This window comes from Oreochromis aureus, linkage group 13 (assembly GCF_013358895.1).
Source record: "Oreochromis aureus strain Israel breed Guangdong linkage group 13, ZZ_aureus, whole genome shotgun sequence".
NCBI lineage: Eukaryota > Metazoa > Chordata > Actinopteri > Cichliformes > Cichlidae > Oreochromis > Oreochromis aureus.
Window position 1 is genome coordinate 12,714,597 of NC_052954.1, and position 21,971 is coordinate 12,736,567.

General features: G+C 39.9%; 1 protein-coding gene across 1 annotated transcript in view; it reads left to right on the forward strand.

The window, feature by feature from the left end:
• The window catches only part of macrod2 (mono-ADP ribosylhydrolase 2), a 397,426-nt gene that overhangs the window by 263,998 nt on the left and 111,457 nt on the right, over positions 1–21,971 (forward strand). The window contains exon 6 of the mRNA XM_031737688.2: positions 6,087–6,208. Coding sequence (XP_031593548.1) covers positions 6,087–6,208 — 122 coding nt within the window. The remainder of the gene's footprint in view (positions 1–6,086; positions 6,209–21,971) is intronic.

A 21,971-nucleotide genomic window follows, 5' to 3' on the forward strand; every position in this document is an offset into this window, starting at 1 on the left:
CATTATGTGCTTTGTTGATTCTTAAGTGTGGAAGATAATTGCCAACAGGCAACACAAAGTGGTTTGATTACTGTCTTTTGCTTGTGGGTCATAATAGAGCTGCACCCCTGTTTAAAGACTTCAGGAAGCTGTGCAAAATGTAAACAAAATGCATCGATTTGCAAGTAATTAAACCCCGTGTGTAACTACGAAATGAACAAAGACAACACAATCCCAGTGTTTACAGGAGTTTTATGTTCTTTGTGGAAAAATATGCTCGTTTTGTATTTGACTCCAGCAACATGCGTCAACAAAGCCGGGACAGTTTAGGCACGTTTACCACTGTGTTGCATCACGCTTTCTTTTAACAGCATCCTGTAATTGTCTGGGAATTTAGGGGACAAATTGCACTCATTTTTTAATGTGATTGTTTTTCAATAGCCTTGCTTGATTCAGCATTTCAGCTGCTCAACAGTTCACATCCTCCTTTGTCATATGTGCCGTTTCTCGGTACACCGAGTGTTTTCAGTAGGTGACAAAGTCTGGACTGCAGGCAGGTTATACTGTAGAGCTCTTACTACTAGTGAGCCATGCTGTTTCTGCTGTGTAACTGTCTTGCTGAAACATGCAACTGATCCCTGAAATCTCAAACATCATGGCGGTTCAGTAGTAGTTGTCAACCCCACACTTGCATACATAGATTTTCTTGAATTCCTCTATTATGGGCACATATGATGATCCCCAACTTCATACAATTTTATGTTGAGGAAAAATGATCCTTAAAGCGTTTAACTGTGTGCATGCAGTCTTTCAGAGCGGCAAAGCTCTGCTTATCTTTAGTTCTCTATTACTCAGCATCTCTTTGATGCTCATTTTATACCCAATCCTGTTTAACCTAGTGGTGGGATTTTCTATCAGCAGTTTATCCTACTCATTTTAAATCAGCAAACAATAACTTACTAGTCACAAGTTTTCATCTTGTCTTTGTACAATTTTAATAAAATATTAGGTGAAAATGATCTTTTGGAAGTAATGGGCTATAAATAAGACTACCATGTCCTCGTGCAGTGTCAGGATGACGCACGCAGGTTTGCATCTCCCGTTCTGTTGCCAAGAATCAGATTATTCAGAAGAAGAAGAAGAAGCCATGCTACAGTAAATGTGTTCAAATATTTTTTAGCCTTTTGGAACAGTTATTATCTGGGATGGTACGTGGCACATAAAAATGAAAAATTGATTAGGCTGTGGAGTGCTGGTCGCTCTCTGAAATAGCATGGTACTTCACTTCTAAATGAAGTCTAGATTTTTCAAAGATTTTGTAGTTGCTAAGAAAGTGGCGTCTTTGAAGTGAGCATGTCCCCTTGGTAGTTATTCCTGAGCTCTGGGAGAGCTGAGGAATGCTTTAGTGGGCTTGTCTAACATGTTCTCACACATTCGTTTGGTGTGTTTGGGGGTCATCTTGTGTCCAGTCGTTCTCCGATAACAGAAATATCTCGCCACAAGGGATGTCTTCATCTCAGGATTTATTTTTTTTAATTCTTTTATGTTTTTGCCCCTGATCTGAGGATCTCAAATAGCTGAATTCTATGAACACTATCAATAATCCCAATACTGAGTCGACGTTTCGAGTTGCCACGTGTAATGCAGACGCACCATGCACAGAGTGCAATTCACTGGAATATGTGAAAGTATATCTGACATTTGAAGGTCTGCATTAACTAAATATAGACTGCATTACATTTACCTTCTTATGGTTTCCTATAGATTTGTATAGTGCACTATTATCTATAATACATCATGGCCTAGAAGAGGAGAGAACAGAATGTGGACACAGCGAGCTTTTAACTATGGACAGGTGACAAATTACAGAGGGGAAAAACAAAAAAGCAACAACATTGTCTTAAGTGGGACTTCACATGTTACAAGAACAGTGCGAGTGTGCTTTGGGGGCAAAAACACCTTTCTTCTAATTCTTGGTCTTTTAAGGATGATAGTGGAGAGCGCTGTCTGACCAAATCCTCCCATAGCTGTTCAACTGGAGTGAGAGATGGCGACTGTGAAGGCTGTTTTGTGGATGTTTTGTGATATAAAATACTTCACATCAGTTTCTTATCAAACCATTCAGTGACTCCCCCCACACCTTATAGATAAGGGCACTGTCATCCTGTCATCCTGCCAACAGTACCGTCATTTTCTAAATTCCTGATCATTTTGGTTGAAACGAGGATCATTTTCAGTCTGTCGGATGGCTAGTTTATGTCTAGTGCATAAACATTTAACACTATCTTCACCTTTGTGCTGCGGTGTTCTCTGGAGTCTTTTGCCGTTGAACGAACATAACGCGTCTCCCTTGCAAAGGAAAATGTGAATCACAGCACAATTTCTCGGGTTATTCAGGCAGAAATTATATTTTTTTTATCCAATAATGCATTTTTGTTGTAATTTTCAGTGTTGATTGGGCTATAACAACAACAAAAAGACCAAGAGCAACTCTTTATTTTTTCTTAAGTAGAATTTTTCTTTTTCTACTCTCTTGGCTTGCTGTGCGTTTTCCCATTTCACTTCTTTTTTTATTGACTGCTAAGAACTGATTGGGGGGAAATGTATGATAATTGTGCCACATCCGCAGTACAACAGGCAACATAATGTGACATGTTTCCTTAATTTATAGTGGAGGACTTACCAGTTTCAGCAATCAAGACACCCACTTAGAATTAATGGTTAGGCATTTTGGAGTAAACCTGCCCACACCGAGTAATCATAATAGACAAGATAAACATCAAGTAAATTGTTTAGGCTTGAGGAAAAAGAACCAAAAAATAATGTACCCCGGTATTATCATCACAGAACAACAGATCAGATCTTGAGGTCCGGTTGTGGTGTTTAATGCTGTCCAGCGACCGCAGGTTTAACGCATAAATGTTCTTTGAGTCTCACAGGAAAAGGAACAAACCTTGGGATTGCTTTTGTTTTTCTTTGAGGAGTCTGTAGTCTCATGGGGAGAGAGCACACAGTTTGAATGGCAGTCATCAATCTTTGCTGGTGCAATCATGTCACTGACGTTATAGCCCCGAGCAACCATCAAGACCAAGATGAACAAATCCAGTCCATCAAAAATTTGCCAAAAAGAAGAAAAAATCTTTGCTGAAAATGGAAACTCAAGGCAAAAGCGTGTGCATGGGTTTTGTTGTTGTATGAGTGATAAAGCTAAAGAAGACATCTGTGAAATTTCTAAAGACTTTCCGTATGCTCATAGATTAAACTCTGCTGGCTTGTCTAATATAAAGAAAGCAACCTTTAAATGTATTTCATGAAAACATTTAACTCTGTTTTCCCCGGCACAAGACAACCACCAGCAATCTCTTCAGCCCTGTAAAGATAGAAATTTATTTGCCTCTTGAAGAAAGGCAGCACTGAGATAATGGTCTACATGTGTCAGTATTCTTACAAAGGGGAAAAAGGAAAAACACTGATTCGTTTGTAAGCTAATGGGTGCAGTTAATGATAAAAGCTGAGGGTTTTACCAGGAGAGAAAAGGAAAAATGATGAAGAATGTTAATAATGACCCGTCAGAGCTTTTCAAGCTCTTATTGCGAAGAGCATCTGTGTGCAATTTAGGTGTTGGAAAAACATCATTCAAAAGCATTAGAAAAATAACTTTTTATGCAAAGAGAGACTTCTGTCTTTTAGACAAGGTTAAGCTGTCCATAGCTAAAACGCCATACTAACAAGGTTATATTTGTTTTTGTTGCTGACATAATTCTTTTGTACGTCAGCGAGTCTGTGCAGAAGGATTGACTTCACACCCCCACTGTGCACTCAAAAGCCTTTTAAAAAGTATGATTCAACACATGGATGTTGAGTCATGAGCCTATATTTTTAGTGATATTAGCTTGATGGAGTTTATCACCTTGTTGCAAATACTTGGATTTAATTCTTGGATTTCCTTGAATTTAAAGAAATACTGGGTTTTCCTTTGAATGGAGCATTCAGGTCCTTGTAAATCGGGGGTAGAAAGGTCATTTGTGTTGAAGTTTACTGAGATGGTGAAGTAGCTGCCAGAGTCTCTCTGAGCTCTACAGTAACAAACTGTCCTTCCTGTAATAACCCTCCTTAGTTACAAAGTGAAACATGTCTTTCACCTTGCAGAAACACAGTTGTATAAATATTTATTTGATGTGGAAGAGTTGAGGATACAAGTGGAGGCATCCGTACTGGTGAAATAAGAACTGCTTAAATTTTCATGAATTCACCAGTAGTCTGGTTTTTGGCGATTGCCAACACTCTAATTGGCATGTGGCCGTTCTTGTAGTGAAGAACTTCATGAATTATGCACGAAAAACAACTTACCACGTGTCCCATTATAACCACATTGTGCTATGCAATTTTCAGTCTGCTATTCTGGAAAAAGGCAATACTTCAGACAGTTCTATTCTCATTACAACCCAACCTCGGTTTAGCATTGGGATCAACCAGGCCCCTTGTTTCGTACCTCTCCCAAAAACTAAATATTACCCCTTAAGCAACATTAGAAAACTCTTCTTGATGATAAAGGTCCCTGCTTTTTATTATCATGTGTAATAGCTACTCTTTGCTTTCATCTCAACAAATTGTGACTTGAAAGTCGATTTGTGGGCGGTGTGACTGATATGCTACACTTTCCGTATGGGGTTCATATCCTTTCTGGTATTTTCTGACATATTCTACTTGTTAGCTATTGTTTACTTTGTTTTAGTTCATTCTTTTGTCTTCAGTATTTAGTACAAAAATAGGAGTTACAGTAAACCAGTGGTTCTCAAACTTGTGTGGTGTAGGGTGTGAACTTTTTCCCTGACTTCTGCAGTGGCCCATGCCAGAAAAATGTCTGAGAACCACTGCTGTAGATCTTTTCACAACCAAAACTACACCTTTAGGGGAAAAAACCAAAACGTTTTCCTTTTTGCTAACTTGCCAGGGTGATGACTCCCATCCCATGAATATGCCCCATAAATATATGCATGTCATAATTTTACTGCCTTCTGTTGTAAAAATGCTCCTTTATGAGCTGTGGTTTAACAATGTGCTTTGAGAGTGAACCAAGAATCAAATTTTATCCAAAAATTATTTATGGCAGAGTAGATTAGGAATGTAGCTGATATTTATTCAGGAGGAAAATGAGGCTGAGTGTTTCATATCAAATAATTGAGGTCACATGTAAGAAAACATATGAGGAGACTGCGGTATAAAACGCTGGCTGCACTGCCATTTATTTGCAAGTCCTTACATGAACCAGCTCTGGATCCTTCAAGAGGGTTTAATATTTTAGTAATGAGAATTTGCTGCATTAAATTCCAAATCTAAGGGTCAGAAATGATCTATATTTAATTTGCTTAAAAATGAAAATTTACTGGCCGGCACTGCTGGATATAGTGAAATATTAGTACTGTCTGGGTTTGAATAAACAGAAGAATGGCATCATGACTTTTGGTGAATCATCATGTATATAATCATTTTTGTTGCAGACTTTTGGTTTTTGCATAAATTATTTTTCTTCGTAGTTAGTCTTTGCGATCTACCCGGTATGCTATGTGGGCGTTGCAGAGTAACATCCTGTATATTGATGCTGACCTGGCCTGTCCAACATTGAGAAGGCCAAGGGTAGCCACGCAGAATGCAGAAGATTATGTTTCTGTCAAGTCACTGAGTCGATTCTTTTCTACTTTCCTGTCATCGCGCCTATGATTCATTTAAGAAGTTGCATTCTTCGGTCTGGCCGGGCCAGACAAGGAGACCAGTGATTGACAGGTAAAGACATTACTATGCGAAGGGAAAGAGAGTACAGGGAGAGATATGAATATTTGAGTGGATAGCATAAAAGAATCTTGTAATTGATTTTCTATCTAAGCTGCCGCTTCATTTACTAAATAAATGCACTGACTTAGGTAGCGGGTTCATCTTGCCTTCTTCATTGTCTCATTGTGAAGACAAACTTTCTCACGTTGTGTGTTGATGATGATTTTGCAGATTGTTTTTATAGCCTTGCACTTACCAGCACGGAGCTTCAAACATTTATCCTTGCTAAAAGTAGGCCGTGCTCAAACGAGCTTGTGTTTGTCCCTTTCCGACAGATGTGATCCACACCGTGGGGCCGGTGGCCAGAGGTCATGTGGGCCCTACAGAGACCAATGACCTCACCTCCTGCTACCAGAACTCCCTCGACCTGATGAAGGAGCATGACTTGAAGACTGTGGTGAGTACAGTGCACTGCCAGGCTGAGGAAAAACTGGACTCTGTTCAGAGCAGTTTAAAACACACAAATTATATGCTTTTGGTGTTTTTGTTTAACAGCGAGTAAGCCTTCAGTGAGAAAAGCTGTGTTTGAAAATTTTGGAAATTTGGAAAAGGTACGGGAACAAAAGGATTTAGCATCTTTCATTTTAGATACAGTTCTGAAAAGCCTTAATCTTCTTTATTTAAACAAAAGCAACAGAGAACACAACAAAATGGTAATGTTTCATGTTTGTCAAATGAAGGCTTTTCATGTAGACTACTTTGGGTTGTGATTAAATGAAAGGCAGGCCTTTGTACCCACCTCTCTATTTTACGACTGTGAATAACCATGCTGTTATTTTCCTTTTTTTTTGTTTGGCAACCCACTTTAAGGTTAAAAAACTCTGCCCTTTCTCAAATTCTACAAAGGCTTTGGTGTAGATTTGTGATGTGTCATTTTTGTTTTCAAGAAATTAAGTCTCTCGCACCAAGAAGTAATTTGTGATGTTTCTTGGACACATCTGTGCCACCTCTTCAAGCTGAATTTTCTTCTTTAAAACACCAGAAGAACAATGGGTACGGTGCATGCGACTGAATCATAAGGGCTTTAGATGAGACAATGCCCACACAATCCACAGCTGGCAGATGATCATTCACACACTATCTAAGCTTCTAGCCATGCGCGGACTGTATGTTTCAGGCTGGGCTGTGTGATATATGGATTTGCCCTGCCCACAGAGGGTAAACAAAACAGTGTCACACCAAATAGCCACAAATCCCACTTTCTGTGTCAGTGTACTAGCCTGCAGCCTCATCAGAGGTCAATCGATGGAAGAAAAATGAGACATACATGAGTGCCGGTTTCATTAAAGACGATGATGACAAATTCCTGCTCTGTTGATGACTTATTGTGAGCGCAACAGACACCTCTATGTTGCAATTAAATGGATTGTGAAGCCAAATGTCTGAAGTAGTTAGGTTTCGCCGCTTCGAAGTTATATGAGAATGAGCGGCAAGTATTCTCCAACTTCTCAAATAGTTACATCCACTAAAGATGAGTCACAAGCGTGACATTGCATTAGAATATTACACAATTACACTGTGTTCTGCTCAAGAACTCCCTGACAAAGGGAGCACCTCGGCAAAATCACTTGGCATCTCGGGCCTCCTCACAGGGACACACCACCTTGCTTACGTGCTTTTATCCACAAACCACAAAATTCTTGTTTTTTTTGCACATTCCAGAGATTTGTTTAGATTAGGTCTATCTCTTGATTTATTTATACAATAATCCATATATTTATAAGAAACAGAGTTTCTGTTTTTACTAGGAGCAGGCAGGATTCTGTCTAATATATTTACACAGCTGCTGTGAGTTGAGCAGGCCTTCAGTGAAAACAGTGGTTTTCTTTGATTGGCTGGCCTTGTAGGATGAACATTACATTATCTTAGCCACAGTCCATTTGGTCTCTCCTTGCTGCAAGGACAATAGACAGCCTTTTTTACCAAAACCGAAAAGGAAATAGCTGTTTCTTTCTTTAAGCAAGGCTGTGGCCCTGATTTAGTTTTACTCCAGCTTGCCTTGATATGCAAGACACACTTGAAGAGAGGCTGAAAGGGTTCTCTGCTAATTCTTTCTTAACCGACTATCTCACAGGCTCTTGGTGCACAACACAATGTGTCTAAGTTTCTGGTTAGCTGTTCAGCACTAAGCTCATTTCAGCCTCTCTGAAAGGGTCTCACTATGAGGTTTGCTGTTTGAGAGATCCCACTGACGACAGGCCCGCTGCCAAGTGGGTCTGTAAAGTGGGCAAAGGAAGGCAGGACAACAGGGAATCGTAGATGGCTGCCTCCCTAAAGGGGATTCCAGGGCATTACAGAGGAATAGGAGTCAAAACAAAGCCTAACACAAGATAAACTTGAGCATGAAAGGAGAACCGATTGGTCGCTAATCCCCATTTCTTTAAGCTCAAAGGCACCCTTCAGGCTCCAAAACTGTATGGTTACCACAGTCATCATATCAAAAACTTCTTGTGCAAGTAGCATGTCAAGATGGGGAGTTTACAGAGAGTACCACTAAATTTCAGGACTGAAAATGCATTTCCTTTACCTTAGGGCAGCTCAGTGTGTGAGTGCGTGCTTACTAGTACTCCAGTGGTTAGAAATTAGATAGAAGAGCATTCCTTCTCCTACACTGTGCTGCGCTGATTTGCAGCTCTGCTGGAATGGAAGTGAAGAAGATCGAAAGTGTGACTTTTAGAAAACCTCAGGCAGTTCCTGGATGGGTTGCAGAAATGTTTCTCATTTTTTGGGGTAAATTTCCAGCGTAATATTTGTATGGGTTAAATGTCCTGCAACACTTGTAGGATATACAGTAGAATACTTTTACCGCTTGACCGATTTTGCATTTTGTCTTGTTCTCTGGATAAATAGCAGGCTGGACGATGTGCCGTTGAAGCGTGTTTTTCCAAATCATTTGACTGCAGTGCACGCAGGATAGTGAAAGCATGTGTTTGTGCACACATAAACTTTGCCTTTTACGTGCGTCATCCTCAGGCATATGTGAGTGTGCCCGTGTTACTGCAGCATCTTTGCTCAGTTCTTCTCTGCCTAGAGGACTCTCATGCTTCAGTGCTTTTTTTTTTTGGCTTTTTTTTCTGCGGCTGAAAGAGCAGCAGGCTGTCACAGCTCCCTGGGCTCTGACTGACCATAGCCCACAGCCAGGATGCCAGCGTTCCAGCAACACACAGGGGAGCTATGGGAGCTTTGCAGGAAAGTTGCAGCTCTAGACTATTGAGCAGCACGTTGTCAAACAGCCCCCTCCTCTGCTCATTGCTTGTTACACTACACTATGTTGTTTGTTTCCAAAGGAGACTCAGGTGAAGACCCAAAGAGGAAATATTGGACTTGTTTAAAGATTGATTGTAGTTATGTAGTAATAAGTGATAATAACACTAACTGCCCTTCTAGAGCAAAAATATTCTAGCAGGCATTTAGCTCCATGCTTAAGCCAGGACATATTAAATGGCTCTGATAAAGGTTTCTTTCATATATAAAGCAGTGTTTCTTAAAGGAAATCAGACAAATAAGGATTTTCTATAATGGGTCTGTGTGCAGAGGTCCCAACAAATCATAGGACATGCAGTTCTTTTGCAGCCAAAAACATTGCTAATGAAGTTCATAACTAAAAGGGTATTTCTTCAAGTTAAGGTTTTCATTACTTGATAAAAGTAACGTCATTCGCCTGTGCGCATTTATATTTTATTAATACACTTGGGAGTGTGTGTGCTTTACATGTATATGGGGGCTTGTCTCCAAAGAGCCGAAAAGCCTGAACTGAGGAGACGGTAATACAGGTCCCCCATTATAGTTAGTCATGGACAGCTGCTCAGATTCGTCCCTGGAAGCAAGTATAGCGTCTATCAGGCAGAAAGAGATATGGAGGGAGACGCCACCATCTGGAAGTCATTCAGATTCAAGCTCAGAAACTATATTAACCACTTATATTACAGTATGACTTTTAAAATAAAAAAATACCCAAGTCTTTATTTGTATTATACTTTTGGAGAGTGTCTTGTTAAGATATTAGAACTAAGATTTGACTTCATGGTACATGAGATAGAGGGAGCGTTTTACTTGTTGACTAATGATTTTGTGGCTATTGCGTGCCTTTTTTTTGTTCACAATTTGACTTTGACGGGCCACAATTTGATGGCTTGTGAAACTGTTTGTCATTAAGCTATTTCTGGCAGCATATCGTGGGTTGGCAGCTGCCAGTGCGGACAGTGACAGGGTCGCAGACTGTATTTAGTGGCCTCCTCTCTGACTCCCATGCGGCCTGGAAGTGTTTAGCAGTCATAACACAGGCTTCGAGGAGATCCAGCAGGGAAGCCACAAATTGCCCGTTGAGAAAAATGCTGAAAGCCAAGTGGATTGCAGATGAATGGTGTAGAATGATAGGATTAGCTCCCCCCTTTCTCTGTGGGCTTCTTCCAAGGCTGCTAGGAGCATTAGCTTTCATTCATTTTGCCCGAGAGCGTTCCCAAAATGCATTCCCACAAACAATATCTTATAAACATGCACACTCGGCTGGAAGATGGCAGCTGATAGCTCCTACTGGATAATGTGTTTGACATGACAGTGACAAAACAAACCCTTGTATTATAGTGAACTTGCCCCCAAGGTGGCGTCAAGATAGAGACACTCTGGGATTTGAGTGAGAAGTTGAATTTAACCTCGACTTATGTTCAGTTTTGGCCTTCGAGTTTTAACAGCATCCTATCGGCTCTCAAGAATGATATAAAATATGCAGTAAATAACTTTTACTGTTCCATCTTTCTTAATGTGGGTCACCGGTGATATTGAAAATGTGTTTTTTACTACTGCATTTAAGTGCACTAGAGAGTCTTTGTTCTTATTTATGTGTCTAAATATTGCCATATCAAACTTAACGACTTTGTACTTCATCCTTTTCCATTTTGGTGTACCCACTTCCCAAGTGATTAATTAATTTTCATTTATGCACTGAGCAGGTCACGCACAAACCATTCCTCTGTCTACTTCTCTCCCCTTTCTGTTTTTTAAGATGTTTCCTGCTTATCTGCTTGCAAAATACAGTTGTTTTTGTACCTTCATCACCTGGTATTGCATTTAGTTAATGTTATTGTAGTTATAAATATAAACCCCCATATATGTCATAGGGATACATAGTAACTGTGTGATTAACAAAGGGTACCTTTTTTGTTGTACAACTTTATTACTTTACTTTGCAGTAAAAATCTATTGCATTTAAATTTATTGCAGACCAGTCCACTCATATGTGAAATTGGTGGATATGTATACTGGATGTATACGATTGGTTCATATAATTTTTGCTGACCCTTACGCAGGCTGAACGCCAAAACGAGCAATGATGTTGTTCTTCATACAACAGATGTTGTTGGAGCTTCAACCTCTTTGTTTGTGCTTCTCTGTGTACTTTGGAAGTAGCTGTAGTTTGACCAGATACCTGTTTCCAAAAACAGGAGATTGTACTATAACTATTAGGTGTAATAAAAAGTTTGCCCTTCAAGATTATCTCCTCGTGCATTTTTAGCATTACAGATATTTTCAGATTGCTAGCCTTTCTGCAATTTCACTATGAATGTAAAATGTGCACAAAGCAAATAAAAATCTCCTTTTCAGATTGACTTTTGTATGCAGGATAATGTCTGATGATGAGACCTTGACCTCATCAGAACTCCATAGTTTTTAAATTATTAGTGCAGTCAAAGTTGCCACCAGGAACTAGCTTGCAGTTCCTCTGGGTGAGAGCATCCAAATGTTCATCCATCTTCCCAAAATGAAAATTGCCATGAAGGGTTACTGGTTTGATACCATGGAAAAGATCCTTAGCACACTGCAGCAGCACAAGAGCAAAGGGCCGGATTAGGACTTCAGTGGAGTGATCCAAAAATAGCAGTCGCGCTGAAGTCCAGAGGTACATGAGAAGTGGGCCCTAAAAGGGACATCGACCAAATTTAAATAAGATGTTTTTTAATGATTTTTATGGACCAAGTCCCAGACGTTTTTAATCGCATCTTGAAATTATTTTTTTAATGACTTGTAAATATTTTTTTGTCCACAGCTAACCATATTTGCAGTCCATTTTCATTTTCTCGATGTCAGCAGAAATTTGTTTTTGTAAATTTAGCTTTCCAGTTGGGATTATTATAATGATCTGTGCAGACACCGTGCTTTATTTTTCAGCTTGGCTTTGGTTTGTTTTGTTAATATGTGAGCAATCTAGCTTTTTTTAATCAGTATTAGTGTAATGAAAAATCTAGAATAAATCGAGACACCTAGGCATTATGGAGAAACTGTAGTGTACTGTAAATACATTTATAGAGTGTTGTCCTTAAATTAGCCACAGTATGTGATTATAACACAGACCCCTTCTGTAACCAATCATTGCTAGGAGCACACTTCCACATACACTACATTACCTGCTTGCATCGACAAAAGTTAATTAGTCTGAAGCTTTCAAAAGGTCACACCGACATTTAAATTAGTCATTTCTATTTGTCTGATCCAAATCATTGGCAACACTGGGCCAATTAGATCCAATTATAGTGATAGTGGTTGCCGTGGTATGCCACCTAGTCGGAGTTAATGACCACTGGAACCCCAATTACCTGAGCAACCTAATACAGAAGGAGTCAACCACAGGGGGAAGGAGGAGCTTCAGGTGCAAGGAGAAGTCAAAGCCCTGCCGTATCACCTTCCCGTGACACCCCTTCACTCGGGGAAAACTTCAGAACTTTATGTGAGGTGAAATGTTAGGATATGTAAAATGTGACATTTCTGCACACCTTGAGAGGGGCAATCACAGCTGATGGGTATAGAAGAGGTAATCTCCAGAGTGTCTATGTGCAGAGGGCTGATACGAACATGCTAGTGTCTTGATTACAAGCAGAGTGAGCCCACATCAATCACCAGAAACACTCTCTGTCTTCCACTAAAGGCTACTCCATCTAGTTATTCTGTGAGGAAAATGGCAGCAATTGCATGATATGTTAATGTTCCCTGACAATAATAAAAGCTCTTCCCATAATTTAAGTACTAAAGCATAGTCAAGTAGTATAAGACCCACTCAGCTCTCAGGCTAGTTTTACTTCATCTTTTTCTCTTCTGCTGTACCTGACTGTGAGGAGTCTCCTGAATTTCTATGAAGCTCCTATCTCTCTGTGGTACCATCTGAGAATAGAAGCGACAGCTCGCACCCAACTGAGGGACTGTCAGAGGAAGTTGTTGATTGAACAGATGTCGTTCCCACCAGACGCCATGAGAACGAACACCACAATAAGCATGCATTAATTAAACATACCTGAAGAATGTGGGCAACGCCGGAGAACAAAAGGCATTTCTGTCTACCTTTATCGCCGCTTCACAACAGGAATGAGAAAGTGAGTCGCTCCTTACCTGTGCTTTGACTTTCAGAGAATACAGAGAGTTTAAACAGGCTACGAGCTTAGAGATCAACCCAACAGAATAATAGCGATAATTAGGTCTGATTAGCGGTGTCTCGTTCAGCTAAAGTGCAGTTTTGGAACGGGTCATTTGGAACAATGCTGATTTTCAAAGAAAGTCCCAAGTCATTTGCCTGAAGGAGGCTTCTTTTGAATCACATTGTTTCTGACAAAAGAAAAACTCTCGAACAGACGATACGTGGACGGTGGCATTTGTTTGCTTTGAGATCTCCTCAGCCTGAACCAGTACAGACAAAAATATTCTGGTCCTTGCTCAAAGCTTGTTTTTCCACCAGTAGGCTCCCATCTGTTTCGAGTCGTGCTCGAGTCTGAAATACCTGTGTCATCAAACATTTCCTCCACCATCTGATAAATGCTTCTGCTTTGATCAAAGGAACTGAGCATGGAGGAGGGATGTGAGATACATTATTGTACATACAAAGGCTTTTCTCATAGCCTGACAGTTACTCTTCAGCTGAGTAAATCTCAGCAGTCTCACGGATACTGTAACAGATTGGTGTTCATCGGCAGCAAACTCAGTGGAATGAGTTCTTGTTTACATCATTATAGATAATTACCGTGCAGAATCAGTCCAGCCAACAGCGCCTGTGCCGTGTGTGTGTGTGTATGTGAAAACAGAGACGCCTCTAACACTCCTGGTCATCTTATTACAGATGCAAAAGCGTCCCCTCAGGTAGAAGCTGATGTTGCCTGGGTTTATTCAGTCATGGCTCGGGTGGCAGAGCGGGTACTCCACAAATTGCATGGCCGGCGGTTTGATCCCATGACAATTTATTGCCAGTAAATAGATAAATGAGAAATACTCAATACAATTTACGATTTCAATTGGAGATGATGCCTGTGGGCGAGTCTGTTCAAACAGAGTACACAAAGGAAGAATCACAGAAAACCTTTGTATCATGTGCAAATCAGCAGCTAATCTTTTACCACCAATCCAGAAATCCAGATGGTGCATCTGTGATCGTGATATGCATAGGAACAGTTTCAATTTAGCACTCGCAGATGGATGCACTTAAACCTAAAAGCCAAGACATTTAACACGAGTCTGTATCAGAAAATACATTTCATGTTTTTTGTTTGTTTTTCCCATGTAGGGCACTGAGAATATTTAATCTTTTAAAGCACAGCATTTAAAATGCTTTTTTTGTATTTAAAAAAAACACATGCGGAATGAAGTCATTGTGAACATGTGATCTATTAGCAATGTTAGTAGCTTTAGCACGGGTGTGAAAGCCAGCTTTACTCCAGTGTTGAATCTAGTTAGCCTCAAAACGCTCCCTCGAGGTGTTTTCATTTGGGGCGTTTATGAAGCCAGGTGTCGAACCCAGTTGTGACCTTGCCAGGGCCGTGTCCATGAAACTGGAATTTCCTGGTCTATCACAGGGTTCCATTTCAACAAGCTTGCACCCAATTATCCTTCAATCATAGTCCCTGGACTTACAGACGTGTTTGGTTGGAGTACAAGGTCTCTATAGCACTGGGTCGGCACATTGGGGACATTTATTTCACTACACATGGCATCTTTTCAAGGCAAAAAAAAAAACAGATAGCATATCAGGTTAATATGGATGTTGCAAAAGTTTATTGTTCTGTTAGTTTCTTTTATACTGGATCAATATCTCAAGACACAGCATTATGCACTGTACGAACATCACGTTAGTAGTCTGGCGAAGGGTTTTCCTGATTGTTCCACCCTTTATTGTATGCTGTGCAACAGGAAAGTCCATAACTCAAAGTTGGTGTTGCATTTTAGAAGTACTGTAAAAATATATATCACAGGAACACATAAATTGAAATGACAAGCAGACTGTGTAGTAATTGGTTTATTAATGAGAGAATGGGTTTGTTTAAAAAAGAGAGAGAGAGAAAGAAGAAGAAAACAAAGCCACCCCTTTGATCCTCTTAAATCCCCTTTGGAAAAAGAGATAGTGCCTTTCAATCCTCTTAAACTTCATCTTGTCGTTGATATTTCCTCCTTTCTGACTTAATTAGGCTCTGATATTTTATTTTACTTACTTTTTAGTAAGTTATGTCTTGTTGAGCACATACAGGGACTTAAATCATAATATCATCACTGTGTGTTTTCTTCTGTATTTTTAATAGCATGCATTCCCCCCTCCCATAAAACATGCTTAAAATTTAGAAGCTAAAATATACTAAGCACAACTCTTTGTTTATGCATCGGTTCCCATGTGTTTTATCAAAGAGAATGCTTAACATAGAGAGCTGACAGGTACTGGAAGCCTTGGGAGTCTGTGTAGTGTTTTGTGCATTTTAGATATGAATAACTACATATCTTCATCCTGGCTATACAGTCAGAAATGTAGATTATACTGCTTATCAGCGCCGTACATATTGTGCTCATTGATGTTCGATTTGGCGAAAGCAAACTTGGAACCAAACATGATGAGATGACCATTTGTCCAGACCATATTTATTCTAGCTTATGAGAATATCAGGACGCTCAATGCAAAATCGGTGATTTATCCACAAACATGCACAGGGACAAAGTCTTGCCCACTCATCAGTTTATTATCAAATCCGCAGCCTTCCACCTGCAGGCTTGAGCGGGGGAATCATTGTGCGCATAGGCAGACAGGCCAGTGTTTTTACTCTGCTACATATTTTGTTAATTACAGTGCTATTACCCCACACATATATCCGGTTTAGTGCCATGATTATCTCCCAAGGTCATCGCTAACGAGGGCTGATGCGCTGTGCCTGGCCTGAGCTGATTGACTCACGATGTTAAACTGGCTCAGATTGATCCTACTCAGCAATTCAGGAGGCAATGCAGCACCTTTCACAGGTTTATGAGAGAAATATATTGGGTCTCACGCTGCAGAATTGTATTGCTTTGATGCTGAAGATTTCCACGGAGATGTAAAATACTTATTTCTGCCCCAGCAAATGTTTGTTGTTGTTGTTTTTTTAACTTCCTGTCTACTATCAGTGACATTTGTGTTTGGACAGAGAATTCAGCTTTACTTTAAATTATCTTACCGTTTAGTAATATTTGAAAAAAAGAAAAAGGAAACTATAAGCATGGCCTTGTTGCTTGACTCCTAACATTTACCTGAATTATCTGCACTCTGCTGGAAACAGGCTATTTCTCTGTGGACGAGTGTTTTCTGATTATTTTGGTGATTCAATTTTCGATAGCGAAGGCATTTAGCAGCTGAATATTTGACACCTGATTTTCAACGTGCAGCTAGTCCGTCCACGTTCTATCTTGCTCCAAGTTAATTAAGAATTATACAGCATGTTAACATTAAATCATTATGAAGTAGGCCTACTGTAGTAATAATTTAAATGGGGTCATTTAAAAGATTAAAATTTCCTTTTATTGTCATCCAGCGACCTTAACATCATAAATGTCACAGTAGCCTTTTATGAATGATGCCACAAGTGTCTTTACCATAGGACAGTTTTAAATTTAAAACAGCCATTAGTGCACCTATACACTGATTTTCCATATAGATGTAGTTAGCTCAAAGATTTAGTCGCCGTGCCATCTCCTGAATGAATTACCTGCCAGAGAGAACACATGGGCGAATCGTGTTTCATGGTTTGACTTCTTACTCACAGCTTGGAAAGCCAGATAACCTCCAAATCTTACTCGGCTTAATGTCAAATGTCACATCCATAAACCCCCGGTAACGACGACATGCGAGGAATAAAATGTTGGGTGCTCTTTCTGTAGGATCTGTCGTAGGAGAACAAAAACCGTAACAAGTTGAACATGGAACGACATATTAGAAATCTTTTTTAGATTTTTAGATATGCCAGAAATTGTCACAGAAGATTAATCAGGTGTAATAGAGCGCAGTGTTTGCGTAGCGTGACTTTGAACAACTATCTTATTCCTTCGACAGAGTTGAATATGTGTATCCGTGCGTGTGTGCGCGCAGTATTTGTTGCACAGAGGAGGACGGCGCTTTTTGATCTGCAGAGCACTGAGCACAAAGGACACCGATCAATTGGGATATTGAGAAAGCACTTCATCTGATAATTTCCCTTACAGGAACTCTTCCCTTTATCTGGACTCAGCACAGCAAAGTCACTGAGCAATTAAAAGAATGAGCACGCTACAGTATAGTAACCACACACTGATGCAGTAAAAGGGCCCTATTATGAAATTGGAAAAGAAGTGAGTTGAGATAAGGATACGCAACATATTGTTTGGGATTAATTAAGACGATCATGGCTTTAAATTCCTACTGTAAATGAGTCCAGTCTTGCAGGAGGAGGTTAAGTCACGAGGAAGTACATAATAGTCTCTTATCCATGTTATGATTCACACTAAATACTAATCAGTGCGCTGTGGGATTTTTTGTGCTTGCATCCAGTTACTGATTAAGAGAAATTATTTAAAAATAGATGCACGCTTTTAGTTTTTCAAAGAAATGATATTTCCCAAGTGGCAGGATTGTTTGGTCACATTATTTCTTGTAGCCGAATATGAGACTTCCTTTAGAGGGATCCTGTGCAGTTTTGCTCCAAAAACATGTGATGTATTTGGTGCGGAGAAAATGGTTTTCCACTTTTAGCAACTAATTAATTCTTTATCAATATTCATGATGAACTCCACATTTAGAAAACTGTAATTAGCTTTATTATCCTCTGGCCATTTGTGGGGGGAAAAGTTATCCATATAGTTCGAATCAAACCAGAGACACAAATCTAGTTTCTCATCAAATTGTACACGGCATCATTAGACGTTACCTTGCATGGAAATCAGATCAGATCAGTCCAGATGCAAACTGCATGTGACAAGATCACTTCACGCTAGCATTGTGTGCTATGAAGGCAGGCAGAGTTGGGAGGATAGTGTAATAATTCACACGAGCCACCTGGTGATTCCTTCAGTCACCTTCCGGTTTCCTCTCAGCCAGCTGCTCCCTGTACTCCTAATCAATCCGCAGTGCCAATGCTTCTGCAATTCACCGTGACCTTGAGTAACATGGCCTCTCTCTTTCGCTTTGGACGTTATTCCTCCTCATTTGAGGATGCACCTGTGCTCAGACCAAGACAGCAACATTTTATGATGCAGCTCTGAGATTTTACTGTGATTAACAAGAATCTACATACATTAGACAGCAGGTCCTCTACTGCTCTTAATGTTAGTGCTGCAGGTTTTACCACCATTTTTAGCCTTTTGCTCTATATCTGGAGCATCAAACATAAGGCTCAGGGGCCAGAATTGGCCCTGTCAAAGACTATAATCTAGCCCACTGGATGGCTTTGGATAAATTTTGGAGTGTATTTTAATATGTTTTACAGCTTTTCCTACTGATCAAGATAACCTCCATAGCCATTTATACCACACATAAGTAATGTAGTAATACATAAACAGTAAAATGAGAGAGTTTCCTGCCTTTTCATTATCTACTGTAAAGAGTCTGTTTACAATGTGTTCACAGTAAACTAAATATAAAAAGGGTAATTTTCTTTAAACATTTCTATTATGAAAAACCTTCTGTTTCATAATTACAGGGCAGTCTGCGGAGTGAGCTACCATAACTGATTCTGTAGCTTTACACATTTATTTCTTACAATTTAAGCCCAAAGAGTCGTTCTGGCAGATGCCTTTCATTTACTACAGCAACATTTCTTTAGCATGTAGAAAAACTGGGTTGTACTATTTGAAATTCCTGTCGCTAATACGATATCTAAGGGATTCAGTGTGTAGCTAAACTTCTTTACACTGACAGAAATGAGTGTCATTGACCCAGCCACCTTAAAATGAGCTCCATGCTCCACCTCTGTATAATCAAACAAGAAGATATTACCACAGTTTGGCAGTTTTAGTCACTATTTGTACTAATTGTACTTGTAGTGGATAGTTACCTAGATATCTAAAATCTATTGAGGTAAAAAATTGTAGATTATAATCCATTTAGGAGACTATTTTAAGCAATATTGTTGCACAATATCTGGTATAAATAATTGCACGGTTAGCTTGTGCAGCAGCTGGAAGTGCATTTCTGTCCAGGGCCTAAATTCTCTGCAGGTCTGTTTCTTTTTGGTTGAAATCTGAAGGAGGCGGGGGACTTGTTGTTCTGCTTGGCTGACCGTATACATGTATTGTCTGAGCCAGGCCACAGTGGCAGAGTGGCTCTCTTCACGACCCCAGTGTGACAGAGCTGTCTCTACATGAAGGTGACCCTCTCTCTGGAACCTCCACTCTGCCCAGCTTGCCTGTCAGGTCCTACAGGCGTCATGGTCTATTAAGCACTTTAATGATGACCACCGCCTCATGCAGTCACACAATAGCCCCTCACTCCTTCATATCCCTCCATAATTTGCGGTGCCGAATGTGTATGTTAGTGTATATTTTCTCTGAGTCACCATGCTTGTAGAAAGCTGTCTAACTTGTAACCAGCTTGTCTGTGGGCAGATTTTGATTAGGCCAGAATCCTTGGTGAAATAAATCTCCTCTGGGATTTAAAGGTAGATACTTTGAACAGGCAATCCTTCAAAAGGCTTTTACACTCAATAAATCCACTAACGCCCCAATGTTTCAAAACACTGCTTTTATAGCCTCATACTTTATATCCATATCCTGCACTAGTGTAAAAGTGACAGGACCACTTGAAGATGGCAACAAGCCTTCGGGAGCACTCCTACCGATTCTTTCACATCTGTTGATCCCCAATATCCCTGTACCTGTCATGAATAAAGGAAGTTCGCTACGTGACAAGTTTATTATCTTCTCCCCTCGAGGTTGGCAAGAAGACACCTCTGTGCTCAGATGTCAGATGGGTTCAGTGTCTGTGCAGTTTTAGATGAGTAAAAATGTGGGGACAATGGATGAGACAAGGTCTGAAGGGTATCCTCAGTGCAGTTCATTCCACCACAATCACTTTCATGCCGTGTTTACATCTAAAACACCCGGTGTCTATCCTGCAAAGTTCTCAAAAAGCAAGAGTCAGGGAGATCAGGACGAGTCCCCCACCTAAATTGTAGTCCCACTAAAAATACCTTTCTTTTCAATATTACAATGAAATGGCAATAGTAAAACTCTCTTTACTGTGGCTTTAACAACACACAGTGATATCAGATGGGACTTTGTGTATAATCTCACAGAGAAGCTCCAAGGAAAGCTAATATTATTTAGCATTATTGGATTTTTTATTTTGGCAGCTGGCATCAAATAAAGGAGAGCAACATTTCTTGATGCATAATGCAATATGACGCCTGTTATGCTACAATATTAATGTGATCACTTTATACTCAAACTGTGGCTTATATCTTAAAGTGTCATTAACTAAATAAAGGTATAGCCAAGATCGCTAGCAGGGAGTTGTGTTGAATTCCATAGCAGTAGTTTTCAAGGCATTTTAAAGAAATGAAATTTGCAATAAAATGTTATTTTAGTTTCATGTTTAACTATGAATTTGGCCTAGCACATATCGCCACTGCTGACACTGTAAAAGAAAAGAAAAATGAAAAAAAGCACTTACATGAACATGCTATTTGTAGATCTTGTGTAAGCTCTGTGAATTATTGAACTGTTATTCAGCCAGTAATAACAGTAATTTCTGAGAAAGCTGTGCTTTTATGTAGCTCCATGTTTCCAGACAAGCAGAGGTGCTATAGGCTCATCAAAGAGACGCATAAAATGAAACGTGTATTATTGTTGTCACCTTTCAAGACGTATTTCATACAGAGACAATGAGATACAAGGCCCTTTGTTTTTGCCGTAGGTACGAATATCATTAGATCTACCACGAGTGCAATAAATGCGAGTAGGTGCAGTAGCCTTTGCTCACGAGACAATAAAACACATATGGAAATGAGCCGACAGCATGACTAATAGTTTGCAGTTTCCACCACGCGCCCATCTTAGCAAAAAGCCTGTTCTCTCAAAGTGAGCCATTATACAGTTATCAATGAGCCTGCCTCGCCTTTGATCTCTCTTTTAAGGGGTTGAGGATTTGATAGCTAAAAAAAGAAACACCTTAGAGAAGCTATCGGTTTGCATGCTGTCTGACGTTATGCCCAAAATAAGGGATAAAATGAATACAAAGCAAGCTGTCACTCTCCATGTCCCTCCTGTCCCTAATCCTTCGACTCCTGAGTCTGTGCCTGCCACAGCATCATCAGAGCCCAGATCAAAGTGTGAGAGAATGGCCCACAGGTCTGCACAGAGGGAGAGCTGACCTCCTCAGAGCTTACTATGTCCTTGGACCAAAGTCCTTTTAAGGGCTAGACATATTCATTGAAAACCGATTCTGAGCTGTGTGCCTAAATTGAGCGTTAGTTTGTATCAGCAATCTGGCTTTATGGACATTCCCCGAGGTGGCTCTTGTATCTAAGGTGTCATTTCTATAAGGACAATTTAGCCACCTCATTTGAAAGCACTTATGTTCATACTGCTGGAATTAATTTACTTTAGAGACATGCACCCTTTAGTATACAGTAAAGCAAATACATTAGTGTTCATGCCCTCACTACTGCAAGCTTTATTACTTAAAGCGTACCAGGCCAGTACATATACTATAAATTGAAAAATAATGTTTTCTCACGCTAAAACGACATAGGCCTTGACCTCTCATACCGCTGCTGTTAATTAGTGTTGGTTGCTCTTACCTCTGGGCAAGCTCAGATTTATGACTTAATGTTGTGGGAGCTTAAAACGAGCGTGCGCTGCTGGGGCCTAGTCTGCCCATGAACTACATGGATAAACAGGTTTTCATACTCAAACCAAAG